Raw genomic sequence first — 15501 nt, 5'->3', positions numbered from 1 at the left:
CTCCGATTCATCAGTTTATCACCATCTGACACACTACATACTCTACTTATTTTCCTCCTTTTCTGGCCTCTCCCATGAGGGCAGGTTTTTGTTTTGTTCATTGCTGTCACAAATTGGGTGCTCGATAAATATTTGCAGAATGAATGAATGAATGAATGTACACATGGGTCTTGAGGTCATGGAAGGTTTCCAGTGTCCACAGGGGACCTTCAGGTTTCTGCCAGACTGTGTCTCTCGCCCTTGGAGGCTGGCTCAGGCCAGGGGGACCGGTGGGGAGGTGGGAGGAGAGAGCAAAGCTCCCCAGCCAGGCAGCGGAAGGAAAGACTTTGCTCTTCCGTCAATGGCCACCCAATGCAAGGTGCGGTCAGTGACCCCCTTGTGGTTGGAGCTGGGAACAGCATTTTCCCCAGCTCCCACTCGAGGCCCTCGTCACATTTGCCACAGAACCGTGGTTGAATCTGAATAGAGACGGGTTGTAAGCGTAACATACACACCGGATTTTGAAAACTTAGTACCAAAAAAACGTAAAACACCCTCAAGGTTTTAATTAATTAATTTATTTTTGGCTGTGCCGGGTCTTCGTTGCTAGGCGCGGGCTTTCTCTGGTCTACTCTGCCTTGTGGTGCGCGGGCTTCTCATTTCTGTGGCTTTCTTGTTGCGGAGCACCGGTTCTAGGCGCGTGGGCTTCAGTAGCTGTAGTTCGGAGGCTCTAGATCGCAGGCTCAGTAGTTGTGGCACACAGACTTAGTTGCTCCGCGGCATGTGGAATCTTCCCAGACCAGGGATAAAACCGTGTCCCCTGCCTTGGCAGGCGGATTCTTAACCACGGAGCCACCAGGAAGTCCCATCCTCAAGGTTTTAAAATATTGATTACATGTTAAAATAGTAATATTTTGGATATAGTGGGTCAAATAAAATACATTATTAAATTTTCCCCTCCCCCCCTTAAAAATACGGCTACTCGTAATTTTGAAATTACACATATGGCTCGCATTATATTCCTATTGGATAGTGCTACTCTAAACCACAACAGAAATCTAACCAACCACCCACCTCCTGGTGTGAAGGTGTGAAGGTGTGACGGGAGAAACTCGGTTACAGAAAAGTCCCTTGCCCCAAACCACAGGGTCAATCAGTGGCCGACCTGCAACAAGGGCCCAGGTCCTCTTGCTTCCAGCAGGCGGCATAGCAAAAAGGTTCAAAAGTCCTAGCTCCTTCACGGATTTGCTGCTGTGTGACCTTGGGAAAGTCACTTCACCCCTCTGAGTCAAAAATTTACCCTTTGTAAAATTGGGGATCAAAACGCAAGGAAGGAGCGTTCCGCAGTGCCTGGTGCACTAGAATCATTCCAATTGACCGTGATCATCTTGCGCCCCCTAGAGCCCGTTCTCTCCAGCGCAGCTGCAGGGATTTTTAGAAAACGGAGATGGGCTCCTGCCTCTGCGAGATGTTGCAGGACCAGCCCTGGCTACCACCTGATCTCAACTCTTGCTCTTCTTCTCCCTGTCCACTCTGCCCTGACCACACTTCCTTGCTGTTCCCTGGACTTACCAACTTTATTCCCACCTCTGGGCTTTTGCATCGGCAGTTCCCTCTGCCTGGAAAGCTCTTCCCCAAGATGGCTTTATAATTCACTCCTTTGCTTTATTCAGGTCTCAGCTCAAATGCCACCTCCTCAAAGAGGCCTTGCCCTGACCCCTATGGACACTGGCTCTTGCTATCTCCCTCCCTCTTTATCCTGCTTTATTTTTGTTGCATTAATCACTATCTGAAATTTTATTGTTATTGACTTATTGTCTGTTTCTCCCAGATTGTGAACTTCACGGGGGCAGGGGCTTTTTGTCTTTTGCTCACTGCAGTATTCCTAGCACTTGGCACATGGGCCACAGACGAGGTGCTCAATAAACGTCTGTCGAATGAATAATTATCCTGATGCTCAGTTAACTCACGGAGGAGGTGAGGCCTCTGGTCCCTGCCTTCCAGCCCAATCTAATTAGGAAAAGCGAGCCCCAAAGAGTGTGGATGGCTGGAGGACAGGACCCAAGGGCTGGGGTTTGGGAGAGTCCTAATGTCCTGGGCTGGGCAGGGTGGGAGGAGAGAATCAGGGATGCTTCCAGGAGGCCCCTGGAGGATGTGAGCTGGAAGATGGGAAAGGAGGGCACTCCTGACAAGGGACCAGCCCAGCACAGCTCGGAAGTGGGACTGAGGACACCAAGTCTCCCCAGGGGTCAGGCAGGAAGTTTCTGAGCCTCACACCTGTCTGGACCGGCAGGGAGGCAACCCTGCAACCCAGAGCCCCCCGGGGGGCCGAACTTTAATGTGAACAACGAAGTTGGACACCATTATCAAATACTCACAACAGCGCTTTGCTAGGAGGCTTTGATTCCATTCTCAGAGGAGGAAATGGAAGACCAGAGAGGTTAAGTCACTGACCCAGGTTCACCCAGCTCTGCCTCCAGAAATCTGAGGTCTGGGGAGCTCACCCAGCGGCTCCCCACCCATCACACAGAGATTCAGGTGGTGGTGGGCGGGGAGAGTGGGGGTAAGGGCTAAATACACCGTCTTGAGGAGCCCCAGGCAGACCTGGGTGTGAGCCCCCAGTTGGGGCTCCAGCGAGGTGACCTCAGGCCAGTTATGGGGCTCAGGCTACAGCCAATGAGATCATGCTGGGGATGAAATGAGACGGCCTGCCCTGTGTACAGCGCTCACACAGAAGCATCACGATTGCTGTAACTGACGTGCCCATCACGTTACACGGTTTTGCTTATCCCACTGCAGGCAAACATGAAACATGAGGCACACAGTAGGCGCTCAAGAAGGGTTAGGACTATCTGAGCACGCCCAGAGCCCCACAGAGGTACAGGCAAGAGGTCCCCTAATTCCCACTTGCTCAGGAATGCAAAGCTGTACAGTTCTCTCCTCTCTGAGGCCCAGGGGTCCCCCAGACACCCAGGAGTCCTCCGCAGCCCCAGGAGCCCAAAGCCCCAGCTTCTTCAGGACCACAGGTAAGGGGTTCCGACCCCTTCCCAACCTCACACCGAAGCCCGGGCTAAGGTAACTCGGGTTCCTTCACAGTGTCATTTACAGGCCGCCCCGCACTCCCACGTCGTCGGATCCCAGCGGAGAACTGGAGTCTCTAGAAGCCGGGGATGGGCTCCGAAGTCGGGGGTCCGGACGGCTGTGGCTCCCGCGGCGACCCCTCCTCGTCCAGCCCCCGGCGGCCCTTGCCGATGGCCAGGCGGGGCCGGCCGCGGTTCAGGCCTTCCAGGAGGGCGCAGGCCTGGCAGAGCGCGCGGCTGGCCAGCGCCCCGCAGCGGGAGCAGGCGCCGGGGGGCGGGGGCCGCGCGGCCGGGGCCAGCGCCAGGCGCTCGGCAGAGTGCACGAGGTCCAGCACCGCCGACGGCCGCGCCGCCTCCAGCAGCTTGAGCAGGTCGCGCGCGTGGCCACGGAAGGCCTCGGGCGCGTACACGCACTCCTCGGAGAAGTAGTCCAGGCGGCGGAAGTGCGCGTACAGCACCACCTCCTTCTGCGAGGCCAGCTGCAGCGGGCGGCAGCGCGGCAGGGCGCCCCCCTCGCCCGGAGAGCCCAGGCCGCCGCCGCGCGCCAGCCGGCCCGCGTCGCCCCGCAGGAAGTTCATGAGCACCGTCTCCGCCATGTCGTCGGCGTTGTGTCCTGGGGGAGAGACGCGAGCCGGTGAGGAGGGGGCGCGGGGGCCGGCGGGTCCGCGGGAGGAGACCCCGCGGTACCGTGGGCGGCCAGGGGGAGGCTGCGGGTGAACCCCGCGAGAAAGGAGAGGGGAACACACCAGGCTCCCGTGGAGCAACTTGGGATGCCCTCATTTGCCCCCCTCTTATTGCAAACCAGGCTCTGTGCTCGGTGCCCTTTCAGGTAGTGAGTAACACTGCTTTACGCTACAGATATAATTTCAGTCTAGTGAAGTGTACTTCAGACCGCACAGACATCAAAATGGCATTTGATGGAGATGCTCAAGTGGGCTGTTGACACAAGTGCCTCTGGGAATGCAGATTATGGTATTTAGAAGGACCAGGGAGAAAGTAAGTGCATAGTTACACAACAGTCACCATAAATTTGCAGCTGAATCTCTGCTTATTCTGTAACTTGTCATCTTATACTTGAGTCTATAGGAAAACACTGGTCTTACGGCTTCTCAAGTCGGCCATACTTTCCCTCCTCAAGGCCTTTGCATAAGCTGTTTCCTCTGCTCAGAACCTCTCCCACCCCCTTTTTGTCCTTCACCTAGTTACCCACTCGGCTTCAGGTCTCCGCTCACTCAGGAAACGCTTCCTTAATCCCCACGTTTCTCCCTTCACTAGGTCCTCCTGTGTCATTTTCCTTAGTGGCACAGGAAATAATTATAATCAGGTTATAATTACGTATGTGAGAAATGGACAGGAGCAGAGACTGTGTTGTGCATCATCATAACGGCAAACATTTATATGTTTACCGTTTCTCAGTGTCTTGTCTAAGTGCGTCATACGTAATTCCCATAATTCATCCAATTCCCAGTAACTCTAGGACCTACATGGTATTAATATCCCCATTATATAAAAGAGGAAACCAAGGTTAGGTAGTTTGTTCTAGGCTATGTAGCTTGCATCTGGCACACAATAAATGGTCAACAATTATTTGTTTAAGTAATGATTGGTACAGAGAAAGTGTTATCAAAGAGGAGAAGCGAATAGAGAAAAGGACACAGTTGCGTTCAGACTAGATGCTTCTGATGGGAGATGCCCCTTCATACCCCTCCTTTTGTGACAAGGGACACAATGTCATAAAAAAATAAGTGCAGAGAACCACAGCCCTAGCCCCTAGAGAGTACCCTACCACCCCTCTATTTGCCAGCGTGTGTGTACAAAGATGATGGCAGTGACTCAAAAGCTTACCATGCGCAACCTAAGGACACGCACATACTATGAACCTTCAGTGTGCATGCACAGCCCCTCCTCCTCTTTTAGCGTCTCCAATTAGGATACACGCAGTCTCCTTTACGACCTCTGGGGCATGCGCCTCAGTGGACTTACAGTGTCCGCCCCTCGCCCGCGCATGCGCCCGTTCCTCCCACCGCGCCCCTCTGTGCCGCGCCTGCGCTCACCCGTCACGACGTGCGTGGCTCCCACGCGGCGCGCCCCTTCCTCTAGCGCCCGGCGTCGCAGCACCCCGCAAAAGGTGCAACAGGAACGGCTGCGGCCGGAGCCGGCCGTGCTGCGGGCCACGGCGTCCATCGTCCAGCCCCCGAAGAGCTCTGCGTAGGCCACGACGGTGAGCGGGAGCTCCCAGCGTGCTGCTTGCCGCCGCACGGCCGCCAGCGCCGCGTCCCGGTAGCCGCCGATGCCCTCGTCCACGGCCACGAGGTGCAGCGAGATGCCCAGGCGCGGGGCCAGCTCGCGCAGCACGTGCGCCAGCACAGTGGAGTCCTTGCCGCCCGAGGCGCCCACGGCCACCACGGCGCCGGGCGGCAGCAGGCGGCCTGCGACCACCGTGTGCAGCACCTCGGCTTCGAAGGCGGCACAGAAGCAGGTGGTGCACAGCGCCTGGCCCGAGCGCGGACGGCGGAGGGCGGCTCGCGCCTTGTGGCAGGAGGCGCACTGCGGGGCGGGCATCGCGGGGTCCTGGCGAGGCGGGAGGGTCGGCGTCTCCTGGATGGGTGGAGAGGGGAGGCGGGTTACACGTGGATTCCGGATTGCAGGAGTCCTTGCCTACAGAGAGGCTGCTTGCGTAGTGTCTCTACCAGGAATAATGCAGGCCGAGTAGGCCTTTTCCAGAGTAAGGGAGGGTTATACGTATACAGTTGACCCTTGAACAACACGGGGGCCAGGGACGCAGCCAAAATCCGCATAACTTTACAGTCGGCCTTTCTGGTTCCGCATCCGCGGATTCAACCAAACCGCGGATGGTGTAGTACTGTATGTATTTATTGGGGAAAAAAAAAAAATCAGAGTATTAGGGGACCAGCGCAGTTCAAACTCATGTTGTTCAAGGGTCAACTGTATTCTAGTTTAAGGAAGCTAGTGCCTCCAGGAAGGCTTCTTGGATTACACCCATTACACACCAAGAAGAGAAGGAGCTGGTTGGGAGAGGTGGAGGGGAGAGGGAGAGACAGGCAAGTTACACCCAGAATTAGGTCGGATTCTGTTTGGAGGGATGGAGGTGCCTATTAAGGGCCAGTTTCACAGTCTCCAGGGAGGCCAGCCCTTTTACAACCCTGGTCAGAAGGACAGGGTGGTTATCACTGACCTGGGCTCCCAGGGCTGTTCAGAGAGCTTGGGAGGGGTCAGTGATCTAAGAACAGAGGGAGTCCAGGGAACTGCAGCTCTGTTAGGGGAAGGGGGATGGACAGAAAAGACCAACTGGATTTCACTTTGGTGGGGGTGGGATACTGTCTCTAGGCATTGGTCCCGATTGTATCCTCTGAAAGGCAGGGCAGTCATCTCCTCCAGGGAGACACAGAGGCAGCATGGGTCATACCTCCAAGGAGATCAACTGTGGCTTCTTCTGTTTTGGGGGCGGGGGAGGGCGGGGTGTGGGCCTCCAGGATTGCTGTGGTCTCAGAATCTCCCGAAAGCTTCTGTGGCCTTACCAAGACTTGGATCAGCCCAGTTTTAACTCATTTCTGTTCCCCCCACCTCATCCGTCCCCACCCAGCCAAAAATTCCAACCCTCTCTCCTCGGACCCACCTGCTTGGGGAACCCATGAAAACCCACCAGACTGAGTCCCTCCTCCCCAAGCCACCATCATCTCCAGGCTGAACTAGTGCAGTAGCCCCTGAGCAGGTCACCCTGTTTCCAGGATTTACCACAATGTGTGGAATCATTTTATGTGACTTGTCTGTTTACTGCCTGTAACACCAATTAAGGACCAGTGCAACCCAGACGTCTGACAGGCATCTCAAAACCTAGACTCCTGATTCCCCTTCCCAAACCTGCTTCTCTTGCGGTAAAGGGCAGCTCCATCCCTCCAGCTACTCAGGGCAGGAGCCTTGTGGTCCAGGACCCACGACTGCTCTTGCTTCTCACTCTCCCTGTGGGTGACTCCCGACTGCAATGGCAAGTCCCAGCCTTTCCTCCAAATGCGCCACTGAAGATGCACCTGGGGCATCCTCCCCAGACCTCAAACCCCAGATGCCCAACCAGAATGGAGCAAATCCTGTTTGTAGCTTCAAAACAGAAGCCCAACACTCCTTAGCATCTCCACAACTGCGACCCTAGTCTGAGCTGAGCCATGGCGCTCTTACTGCAGGAGGCTCCTCCTTGGTCTCCCCGCCCCACCCTCCCCTCCTCTACACACACAATTCTCCACAAAACAGCCAGTGGGATCCTGCCCAGTATCTCCTCTACATTCGCCCATGCATCTCATCTCACTTTCGTAAAAGCTTACGTCCGATGAGGGTCCCTTTTTCTCTGACCTCACATTCCACTCTCCTTCAGCCACTCTGGCCTCTACTCTCCAACACCCCAGGAAACACCTACCCAGGATGTTAGCACTGCTCTTCCCTCTGCCCAGAGTACTCTTCCTTGTCACTGGGCCCAGCAAGCAGCCCTCAGGACCCATTGGCCATGACCATTCGGCATATCCGTCACAGCTGAGCAACGCCCCCTTGAAATCTTCCCCCCCCACACACACACCCTATCCCACCCCCGGCTTTGACTTGATTCTCCCTCGCTCTCCTGGTCTGCTTCCTGCTCAGCCTCCAGTCTCGTTTGGAGAGTCCTCTATGGTTCTCAGGTCCTGCCCAGCTCATTTTCCTTGTGGGTGACTCTGAATAATGACGTCCATCGGGCTGGTCCTCCAGATGCCCCACTGAGGATCCCCGCTGGTCCTCTGGGATCCTAGGCGCCCAAACTGACCAGCAGCGCTGCTCCCCACAGGGAGAAACCTGTGCTTGCCCAGCTGTTCCCTGTCTCCTGGGAGGATTGCCACTTCCAGCTCCTCCCCAGGACAAGACATAAAGTCACCCTGGACTCATCCCTCTTCTCCCCCTAAATCTATGGTCACTCGGTCCTAGGGGTCTACCTCCTGAGTGAGGAAGACCCTGGCAGGCGATGAGTCTGTGCAGACTGTCAGAGGCTCAGAAGTCATGATACAGTTTTAATCTTATTCAGAGAGAGATGGGAGCCATGGGAGGGTTTTGCGCGAAGAAGGGATACGATCTGACTTGGGTTTTAAAAGTTTCCCTTTGGCTGCTGTGTGGGGAACAGGCCGTGGCAGGCAGGATCAGAGGCAGCGAGGCCAGGGAAGAGGCTATGGCAATAGTCAGTGAGATGATGGTGGCCTGGACTGGAGTGCTGGCAGTGGAGATGACAAGAAAAGGTAGGATTTTGTATCTATTTTGAAGGTAGGGTCCACAGGACTTGCACAGGACTTGGATTGGGGTGGAGGGTGCGGTCATGAGGAAAGAGGAAAGAAGGAGGACTTGGAGGTTTGGGCCTGAGCACCTGGGAGGATGATGGGACCATTTAGTCAGAGAGGAGCTGACCAGAATTCCATTTGGACATGTCAGATTTGAAGTGTCTGTTATGCATCTCCCCCTCGAAGACGTTATAGACCCCAGGCTGGGTCAGGCGCCTCCTCTGGGCTCGCAGAGCCCCATGTATGCCCCCACCCCAACCGGATCATGACGGTATCCTTCGTGGTGACAGGCCTGTCTCCCCCGTTGTACTGTGAGCTCACTAACGGCAGGGACAGGGTCTGCTTCGGCCACCACTGACTTCTCCTGCCTCGCACGGGATTTGGCACAGGGTCGGTGCTCAGGAAAGATCTGTAGGCTGAGGGAATAATAAATGCGCCCGGAAGACGAGACCCAGACCCCCAGGGATGCCTCCGAATCGCAGCCTTGTCGGAAGGACGGAGAGTGTGTAACATCATTCTATCAAAACAGAGGTTCCAGGACAGAGTAGGGACCTCCCGGACGTACCCAGTTGGAAGCGGGGGCAGGGAAATGGTCGAATTCCAACCTGGGGGAGGGGATGGGCGAGCAAGAGACAGGCCGGACCGCAGTGCCCAAAGTGGGGATCCCGGTCAGAGGGCCTCTGCGATACAAGCGTTGGGAAATCAAAGGCGAGTGGCTTCACCCCCAGAGAGACCCTCAACCCTCACACGGCACCGCAACAAAGAGCGGGCGCTCACGAGCCGACCAGCTGGTGAGGAAATACCTGAGTAGAACGCGGTGCTGGATGGTCCAAACTGCCGAACACGCGGAACTCCGGCGCGGAAGTGGCTCCAGAGACTACGACTACCACAAGGCCTTGGGGGCTGTCTTGCCTACGACTCCCAGAACCCCATGCAACAGCTCCACCCGAAGCACCTGTGGTTACTGGGCCCTCGGCCTTCAACTCCCAGCAGTCCCTGCGGCCCCTTGTTTCGCTCTGCCTACCACTCCCAAAATGCACTGCCTTGTTTCCGTCTGCGCCTGCGCACGGGCGAGGGCCGTGGGGCGTGTACTGTTTGCTGTGGTAGTAATCTGTTACCATGCAGGACGCTTAAAAGGCGAAATGGCTGTATTCGGATGATCTGCTTTAGTGGGATTATTATAGGCTTTTAGAGGGATTATAGAGCATATTATTTTTACCCTTTGAGGTGGGGTTGCGGGTGGGAATTGAAGGTGGGAGTGCGGGGTTTGGTCGTGGGTGTAAAAGGAGACAGCGCATGCGCAGCGCAGAGAGCCTGAAGGTGGGGGTTCGGAATGGATCTAGGCATCGCCTGCAGGGGTGGTAATGGTGCGTGTGGACGCGTAGGGTGGGGAGAGGGAGCAGTGTGTGTGTAAGCTGAGGTCTCTGCGCGTGCATCAGCCCTAGAGCCTCCGACTTCTGAGACTGAGGGTTCCAAAGACTCAGATCCCTGAAACTCGCTAGTCCCTAGGCCCCGTGTCATAGAGACTCGGAGTTCCAGTGACCCAGAGACCCAGACCCCTGAGACTTCAAGCAGCCGAGAGAACCAGGACTCCAGAGACAACTCTCCCCAACCAAAGCCCAGAGACCTGGAGAGTTCACCCCCCAGGCCCTCAAAACTGAAATCTGGGGGCCAAAGAAGACCAAAGATTCAGATCTCTTAGACGCAGAAGACCATAGATCCTGGGCCTCAGAAACTGAGACCCAGGGTCCCCAAACCAGATCCCCCCAAAACTGGTGCTCAGAGGTCCTCACGATGAAGGGACCAGAGCCTCAGGGATCCCAAGACAGAGGTGCACAGCCCCAGGGTGTGCGGGTCTGTGGTGAGTGATGTCACGAGTGACTTGACAGGCACTGTGGAGGCCATGTTTTCCTCATGACAGGGGAGCCATGATGCCTTAGTGTAAGATGAGATGGCCTCCATGAAGTCACCGTCAAGGGTCATCATGGGCCAGTTCTTGTCATCACTGGCTCGTTGGTTCATCTGTTGAATGGTCATTTCCTGAGGTCTCCTTGTGCCAGGCTGGCCCTGTGCTAGGTTCTGGTGACACAAGCGAAGTCACAGTCCTCTTAGCCCTCTGCCTGGTGGGGGTGAGAGAGTCATAGTTAATACAGGTGACAAAGCTTGACGTCAGTGTTAGGAGCTCTGGAAGCTGAGCCTCAATCACTGCTAGCCAGGGCATCACGGGAAAAAATTCAAGCAGAGGTTATTAGACAGTGTGCTTAGCACTTTACATGCACTGTCTCAGTTTGCTCATCTGTAGAATGGGGATGATAATAGCAATACCTGCCTTAAAGGGCTTATGTGAAGTCAAATTGAATTAACAACACCTACAAAGAGTGGTTTGTGCTCTAGAAAGTTTATTCCAGTTGCCAAATTAGAAAGAACTAGTAAAATGAATCTCCAGAGGTGGTGAATTTAAAGCATTTTGGGGCACTTCCCTTGGAGATCCAGAGGCTAAGGCTCTGCGCTTCCACTGCAGGAGGCACAGGTTCGATCCCTGGTCGAGGAACTGAGATCCCACATACTGCGCGGCACAGCCAAAAAAAAAAGAAAAGAAAAGAAAAGCACTTTCACTCAAGATAAAGTGGAAGCAAAATAAATGCCCAACCTCATTTGAAAGTTTTATTAAATATAGCACATTTCCTCTTTTTTAAAAAAACAGTGAGGGGACTTCCCTGGTGGTGCAGTGTTTAAGACTTTGCACTCCCAATGCAGGGGGCCGGGGTTTGATCCGTGGTCAGGAAACTAGATCCCACATGCGTGCCTCAAATAAGAGTTCGCATGCTACAACTAAGGAGCCTGCCTGCCACATCTAAGACCTGGTGCAACTAACTAACTAAATATATATATAATATATATATATATATATATATATATATTTAAGTGAGAATTGAATTTAGAAGACTAGGTAATTGCCCAGAAAAATAAAATAGAACAACATAAAATCATACTTCCAATAGGACATATAATAGAGAAAACAAATGCCCAGAAAAAAAAAAGAAGGAAGGCTACCAAGGTGGTAATCAAATGTCGTTGGCTCTGGGAAGCTGGACCTGGTGTTGATGATGTTATAGACCATACCGTGACACCATTTAACCTCATGTGTGGGATGGTGCTTTGCATAGAGTAGGGGTTCAATCAACATTCAAGAATGAGGGAAAGTCAGCTGGTCCCTCCAAAACCTAGATCTAAACATTCTATTTAATAAGTACAAATCATACCTAGTAAGGTCTTATGAGAAAACATATTTTAACATTTTTCCTGAAATATAATAGTTAATGAGGATTATGAATACTTCTCACTATTATTATAATTACTTGCCGAAACTGACGGTCCCTCCCCGATGAGTTCCTATCAGTTCATTTCTCAATCTCTCTACATAAGGTCCTAAACTCTCCTGTAATCCTTCTCTCTCTCTCCCCATTAGTGTCCTCAACCTTAGGCCCCATGGTCTTTCCTGTAGACTCACTGTCCTTTATTCCCTTAAGCAATTAGGACAGGCAGACATGCAGAAGCATCCCTGAGGATGAACTAGGAAGCAGAGAGAAAAATAAGAGAACCCCAGCCCACTGATAAGAGGGTCTTCTTGTCCCCCAGTCCTTTTCTGTTAAGAAGACCTTATCTTTTCACCACTCCAGGTTATATGGCTTCCTTCCTGGCCTGAGTCTTGGATCCCATGCTTGAGGGATCAGACCCCTCCTGGAGCTGGGCGATTTTTGAGCTCAGGACCTGGCTCTGTTTCAGCACCACGGGCAGCGCCACCCTGTTGCTTGGAGCTCACCAGCCTGACAAAGACGCCACAGGTTATCTTCACTGAAGGCTTCAAGTTACCATTTAAAAGTCATCCTTTAAATACAGTATGTGGGGGAATTCCCTGGCGGTCCAGTAGTTAGGACTCGGTGCTTTCACTGCCATGGCCCGTGTTCCATCCCTGGTCATGGAACTAAGATCCCGCAAGCCGTGCATTGCAGCAAATAAATAAATACATACGTACCTACCTACGTACTTACATACAGTACGTGAGAAAATTGGTGGTGAGTAAGCCTCCAATTTCCCTCTTCCCCTATTAGCTATAATTCGTGTGGGCTGCTAGTTCGGTTATGTATTGCTGCACAGCAAACCACCCTAAAACTCAATGGCCCCAACAATCATTTAATGCTATCTCATGGTGCTATGAATTGGCCAGAGACCAGGTGGGCAGTTTCACTTCTAGTTTTGCCTTGAGCTCTTTCAGGCAGTCATGTTGAAACTGTGGCTGGGGCTGGGGCTGAAGGTCTAACCCCTCAGGGTTTCCCTGTGTAGCATCTCTTTCCATCAGAGTCCCCTGGACTGCTTGCACAGATACCCAGGGATCCATGAGGCAGGAGCAGAAGCTGCCAGGCCTTCTTAATATCTGAGTCATACAAATCTCAGGACGTTTTGTCCTCCACATTTTATTGGGAAAAGCAGTCACGGGCCCAATCCAGATTCGAGAGGAAGACATAATAAATTCCATTATGTAATGAAAGGATGACCATGTTTGCATAAGGCAGGGGTAGGATTGTTTGGAGTGGTCTTTGGAGACTAGTACCTACAGCTACTCATCCGTCTGGCAGCTGCACCCTCTCTCTGTTGGGGGGATTACCCCTTTCTGTCAGGGGTGTTCAGAAAATGAAATGGGACCATATCTGTAAAAGGGTAGCACAAAACTTTCACCTTCCCTGAGCTTGGACCGGTGTCGACAGCCTATGTTATTGAATGTCCATAGGACATTCCTGAGGGTTGCCAGAAGGTCAAGGAGGAGAAACAGAGGTCTTCCTTTCCCCTGAGCGCTTCCTCGCAGGCAGACCTGGACCCTTTCCAGCACATCTGACATATTGACCCTCCTGAATACAGACCTAGGGTCCCTGTTCTTTGTGATCAGCTCCCCCTCCTCTGCCCCAGAGCTGCAGACATCCTGAGTCAGCACTCGACTCTGAATCAGCACCACGGACAGCGGCATCGCCCTTTCCCAGGGATCCCCGGGATCCCTAGGAGCAAGTCTTGGGCAGAGGCCCGACCCCTGCTGGGGCAGAGGTGGGGGTGGTCACGAACAGAGCACAGAACTTGGTTGCTGGTGAAGGATCCCCAGCACAGTGGGAGAGTAAGTGGGATGGAGAACATAGTACCTGAGAGTCCAGGACCACCTGCAGAATTCACATACCCTGTGAGTGCCTGAAAGTCCCTACTATGTCTTCCTGGCCTATTCCTCTCTGAGAATTCACCTTCTAGTCCAGAAGAACAAGAGCCCCACCCATCACCTGCCTTTGTTTCTCCCATCACAGGCATTTTCCCTATGGCACTGAAATTGTCACATAACCTGTCCCCCCAATCAGATGCTGCTTTCCTCAAGAGCAAGAGCTGAATCTTTACTAGAAACCTAAAGGCACAGTGTGGATGGTGGATGAGTGACTGAAATGTCTTCCCTCGCCTCATTGTAAGAGTAGACAATTCTTCCTTCTCATATTAACATACACTTCTTATCACCCAGCCAATGAACCCTGGGCAAAGATTGATGAAGTGTGTCCCTGTGCAGTCCATGGTGCATGAGACAGGGCTCCTGTGTGATTTGGACAATCCACTTGCCCACCCTGAACCTCAGTGTCTTCTTCTGCGAATTGAATAACTGGGGCTAAAAGTCCTCCTAGCTCTGATGTCCTGTGGTCATAAGTTCCTCTTTCGCACACTGTTAGATCCTCTGTGGCTTCCCTGTGTCTCTCCTCCAATTATTCTGCTTTTCTTTGCAAATTGAGGACCATGGGAAATAGTTTGGGCATAGCCCCGCGCCTCTGAGCACAGAGATGCTGTAACTACCCCTGCTAGGAGAGAGTGAGTTGGCCAGGACGAGGAGGGGGATGGGACTGCAGGATGAGATACCAGCTGAAAATGCAGGAGTTGGTGATGGTGTGCGTGTGCCCTGCGTGCTTAGACCCCGCACCTTCCCTTCTCAATTATCCCAGCACCGACGCTACCCCGTGTTATGGGTAATGGTTCCAGGAAGGGGATGATATAGGACGGGCAGATTCATGAAGCTGAATGGAAGAAAACAGATGGCAGTTCTCTCTCTTTATACCAGGTCTTAAGAAAAACAAGTGCAAAGCCATAGTACTGAAGGCAGCATGCTCGGATGTTAAAACTACAGAGAAAAGCAAGGAACCAAATAGCATTAAAGTGAGGCTAGGGGCTTATTGAAGGAGTGAAGTGTGGGAATGGGGAGGAGAAACAAGAGAGAGATCCTGGGGGTCTGGCAGTGTTCTGTTTCTTGGAGGCTGTTCGTTTTGTGTTGAATCGGTAAGTTGTCTTATATCTTTCCCCAATAATATTTCAAAAAAACCCAGCATGGCTCTGAGGAGTCACCGCTTGCCATGCCTCCAACCACTTCCTCCCAGCCCCCAGCCACACAGTTAAAAATAATCTTCTGTCAGTTCGGTGCATGTCTTTCCTCTCATGAAATCCTTACCATCCCCGAGGGTGGGCGACTGCCAGGCTGGTGTTCGTCGCTCCAGGTCTCCTGCACACCTGTACTTCTGGGGGCAGAACCTGCGCGGGCAAAGCCCCAGAGGCTGACAGACCCCCACCACACTCTGGAGTAACACAGAGAAGTGTGGTCATGAGACACACCAGCAGTGAAGAAATAATCCTGGCACCTGGACAGCCACAACACATGGGCTAGTTTCCATCCCTTTCGAAATCCGTACGGAGAACCATGCTCTGTTTCCTAGGCATCCTGAAAGCCCACCTCCCCTCCAAGTCTTCCATGTGTGTTAATACACAGAATCCTCAACTCCACTGCCCGAGATTCCCCTCTACTCAGTCCTCCTGACACTCAACTTCCAACCCTGTTGGGACAGCGACACCCTACACACCTGTGCATCCCCCATCACAGCTCCAGGTGCCAGGACATCTATTGTCTCCCCACTGGACGGTGACTCAAGGGACAGCGTCTAGGCCTGGTGTGTGACGTCAGGAGCAGAGAGGGGATGCCCATCACATGGACACTGGGAGAGGTCCCCTCCACCTCCCATGTCCCTACGTCCCACCCTGGCTGGACCGACCTCCACAAATTACACCCT

General features: G+C 53.3%; 2 protein-coding genes across 3 annotated transcripts in view; one reads left to right on the top strand and one right to left on the bottom strand.

Moving 5' to 3' along the window:
- Nucleotides 1-421: 421 nt before the first annotated feature.
- Nucleotides 422-9218, bottom strand: LOC115849048 (cytoplasmic tRNA 2-thiolation protein 1). The gene is made up of 3 exons (XM_030849925.3): nucleotides 9172-9218; nucleotides 5114-5657; nucleotides 422-3672 (listed from the first exon to the last, which is right to left on the bottom strand). The coding sequence occupies exons 2-3, from the start codon at nucleotides 5619-5621 to the stop codon at nucleotides 3137-3139; spliced, it is 1044 nt and encodes a 347-aa protein (XP_030705785.1). The 5' UTR covers nucleotides 5622-5657; nucleotides 9172-9218; the 3' UTR covers nucleotides 422-3136.
- LOC132593963 (sialic acid-binding Ig-like lectin 13) overlaps nucleotides 3357-15501 on the top strand; it is a 25071-nt gene continuing 12926 nt past the window's right edge. For both annotated transcript variants that reach the window (XR_011376987.1, XM_060289262.2), the window contains exon 1: nucleotides 3357-3693. The gene's annotated coding sequence lies outside the window, so the exon portion shown is untranslated. The remainder of the gene's footprint in view (nucleotides 3694-15501) is intronic.

Source organism: Globicephala melas, chromosome 19 (genome assembly GCF_963455315.2).
Source record: "Globicephala melas chromosome 19, mGloMel1.2, whole genome shotgun sequence".
Classification (NCBI taxonomy): Eukaryota; Metazoa; Chordata; class Mammalia; order Artiodactyla; family Delphinidae; genus Globicephala; species Globicephala melas.
The sequence above is the reverse complement of the archived record's forward strand: the minus strand, read 5'-3'. Positions and strand labels throughout refer to the sequence as shown.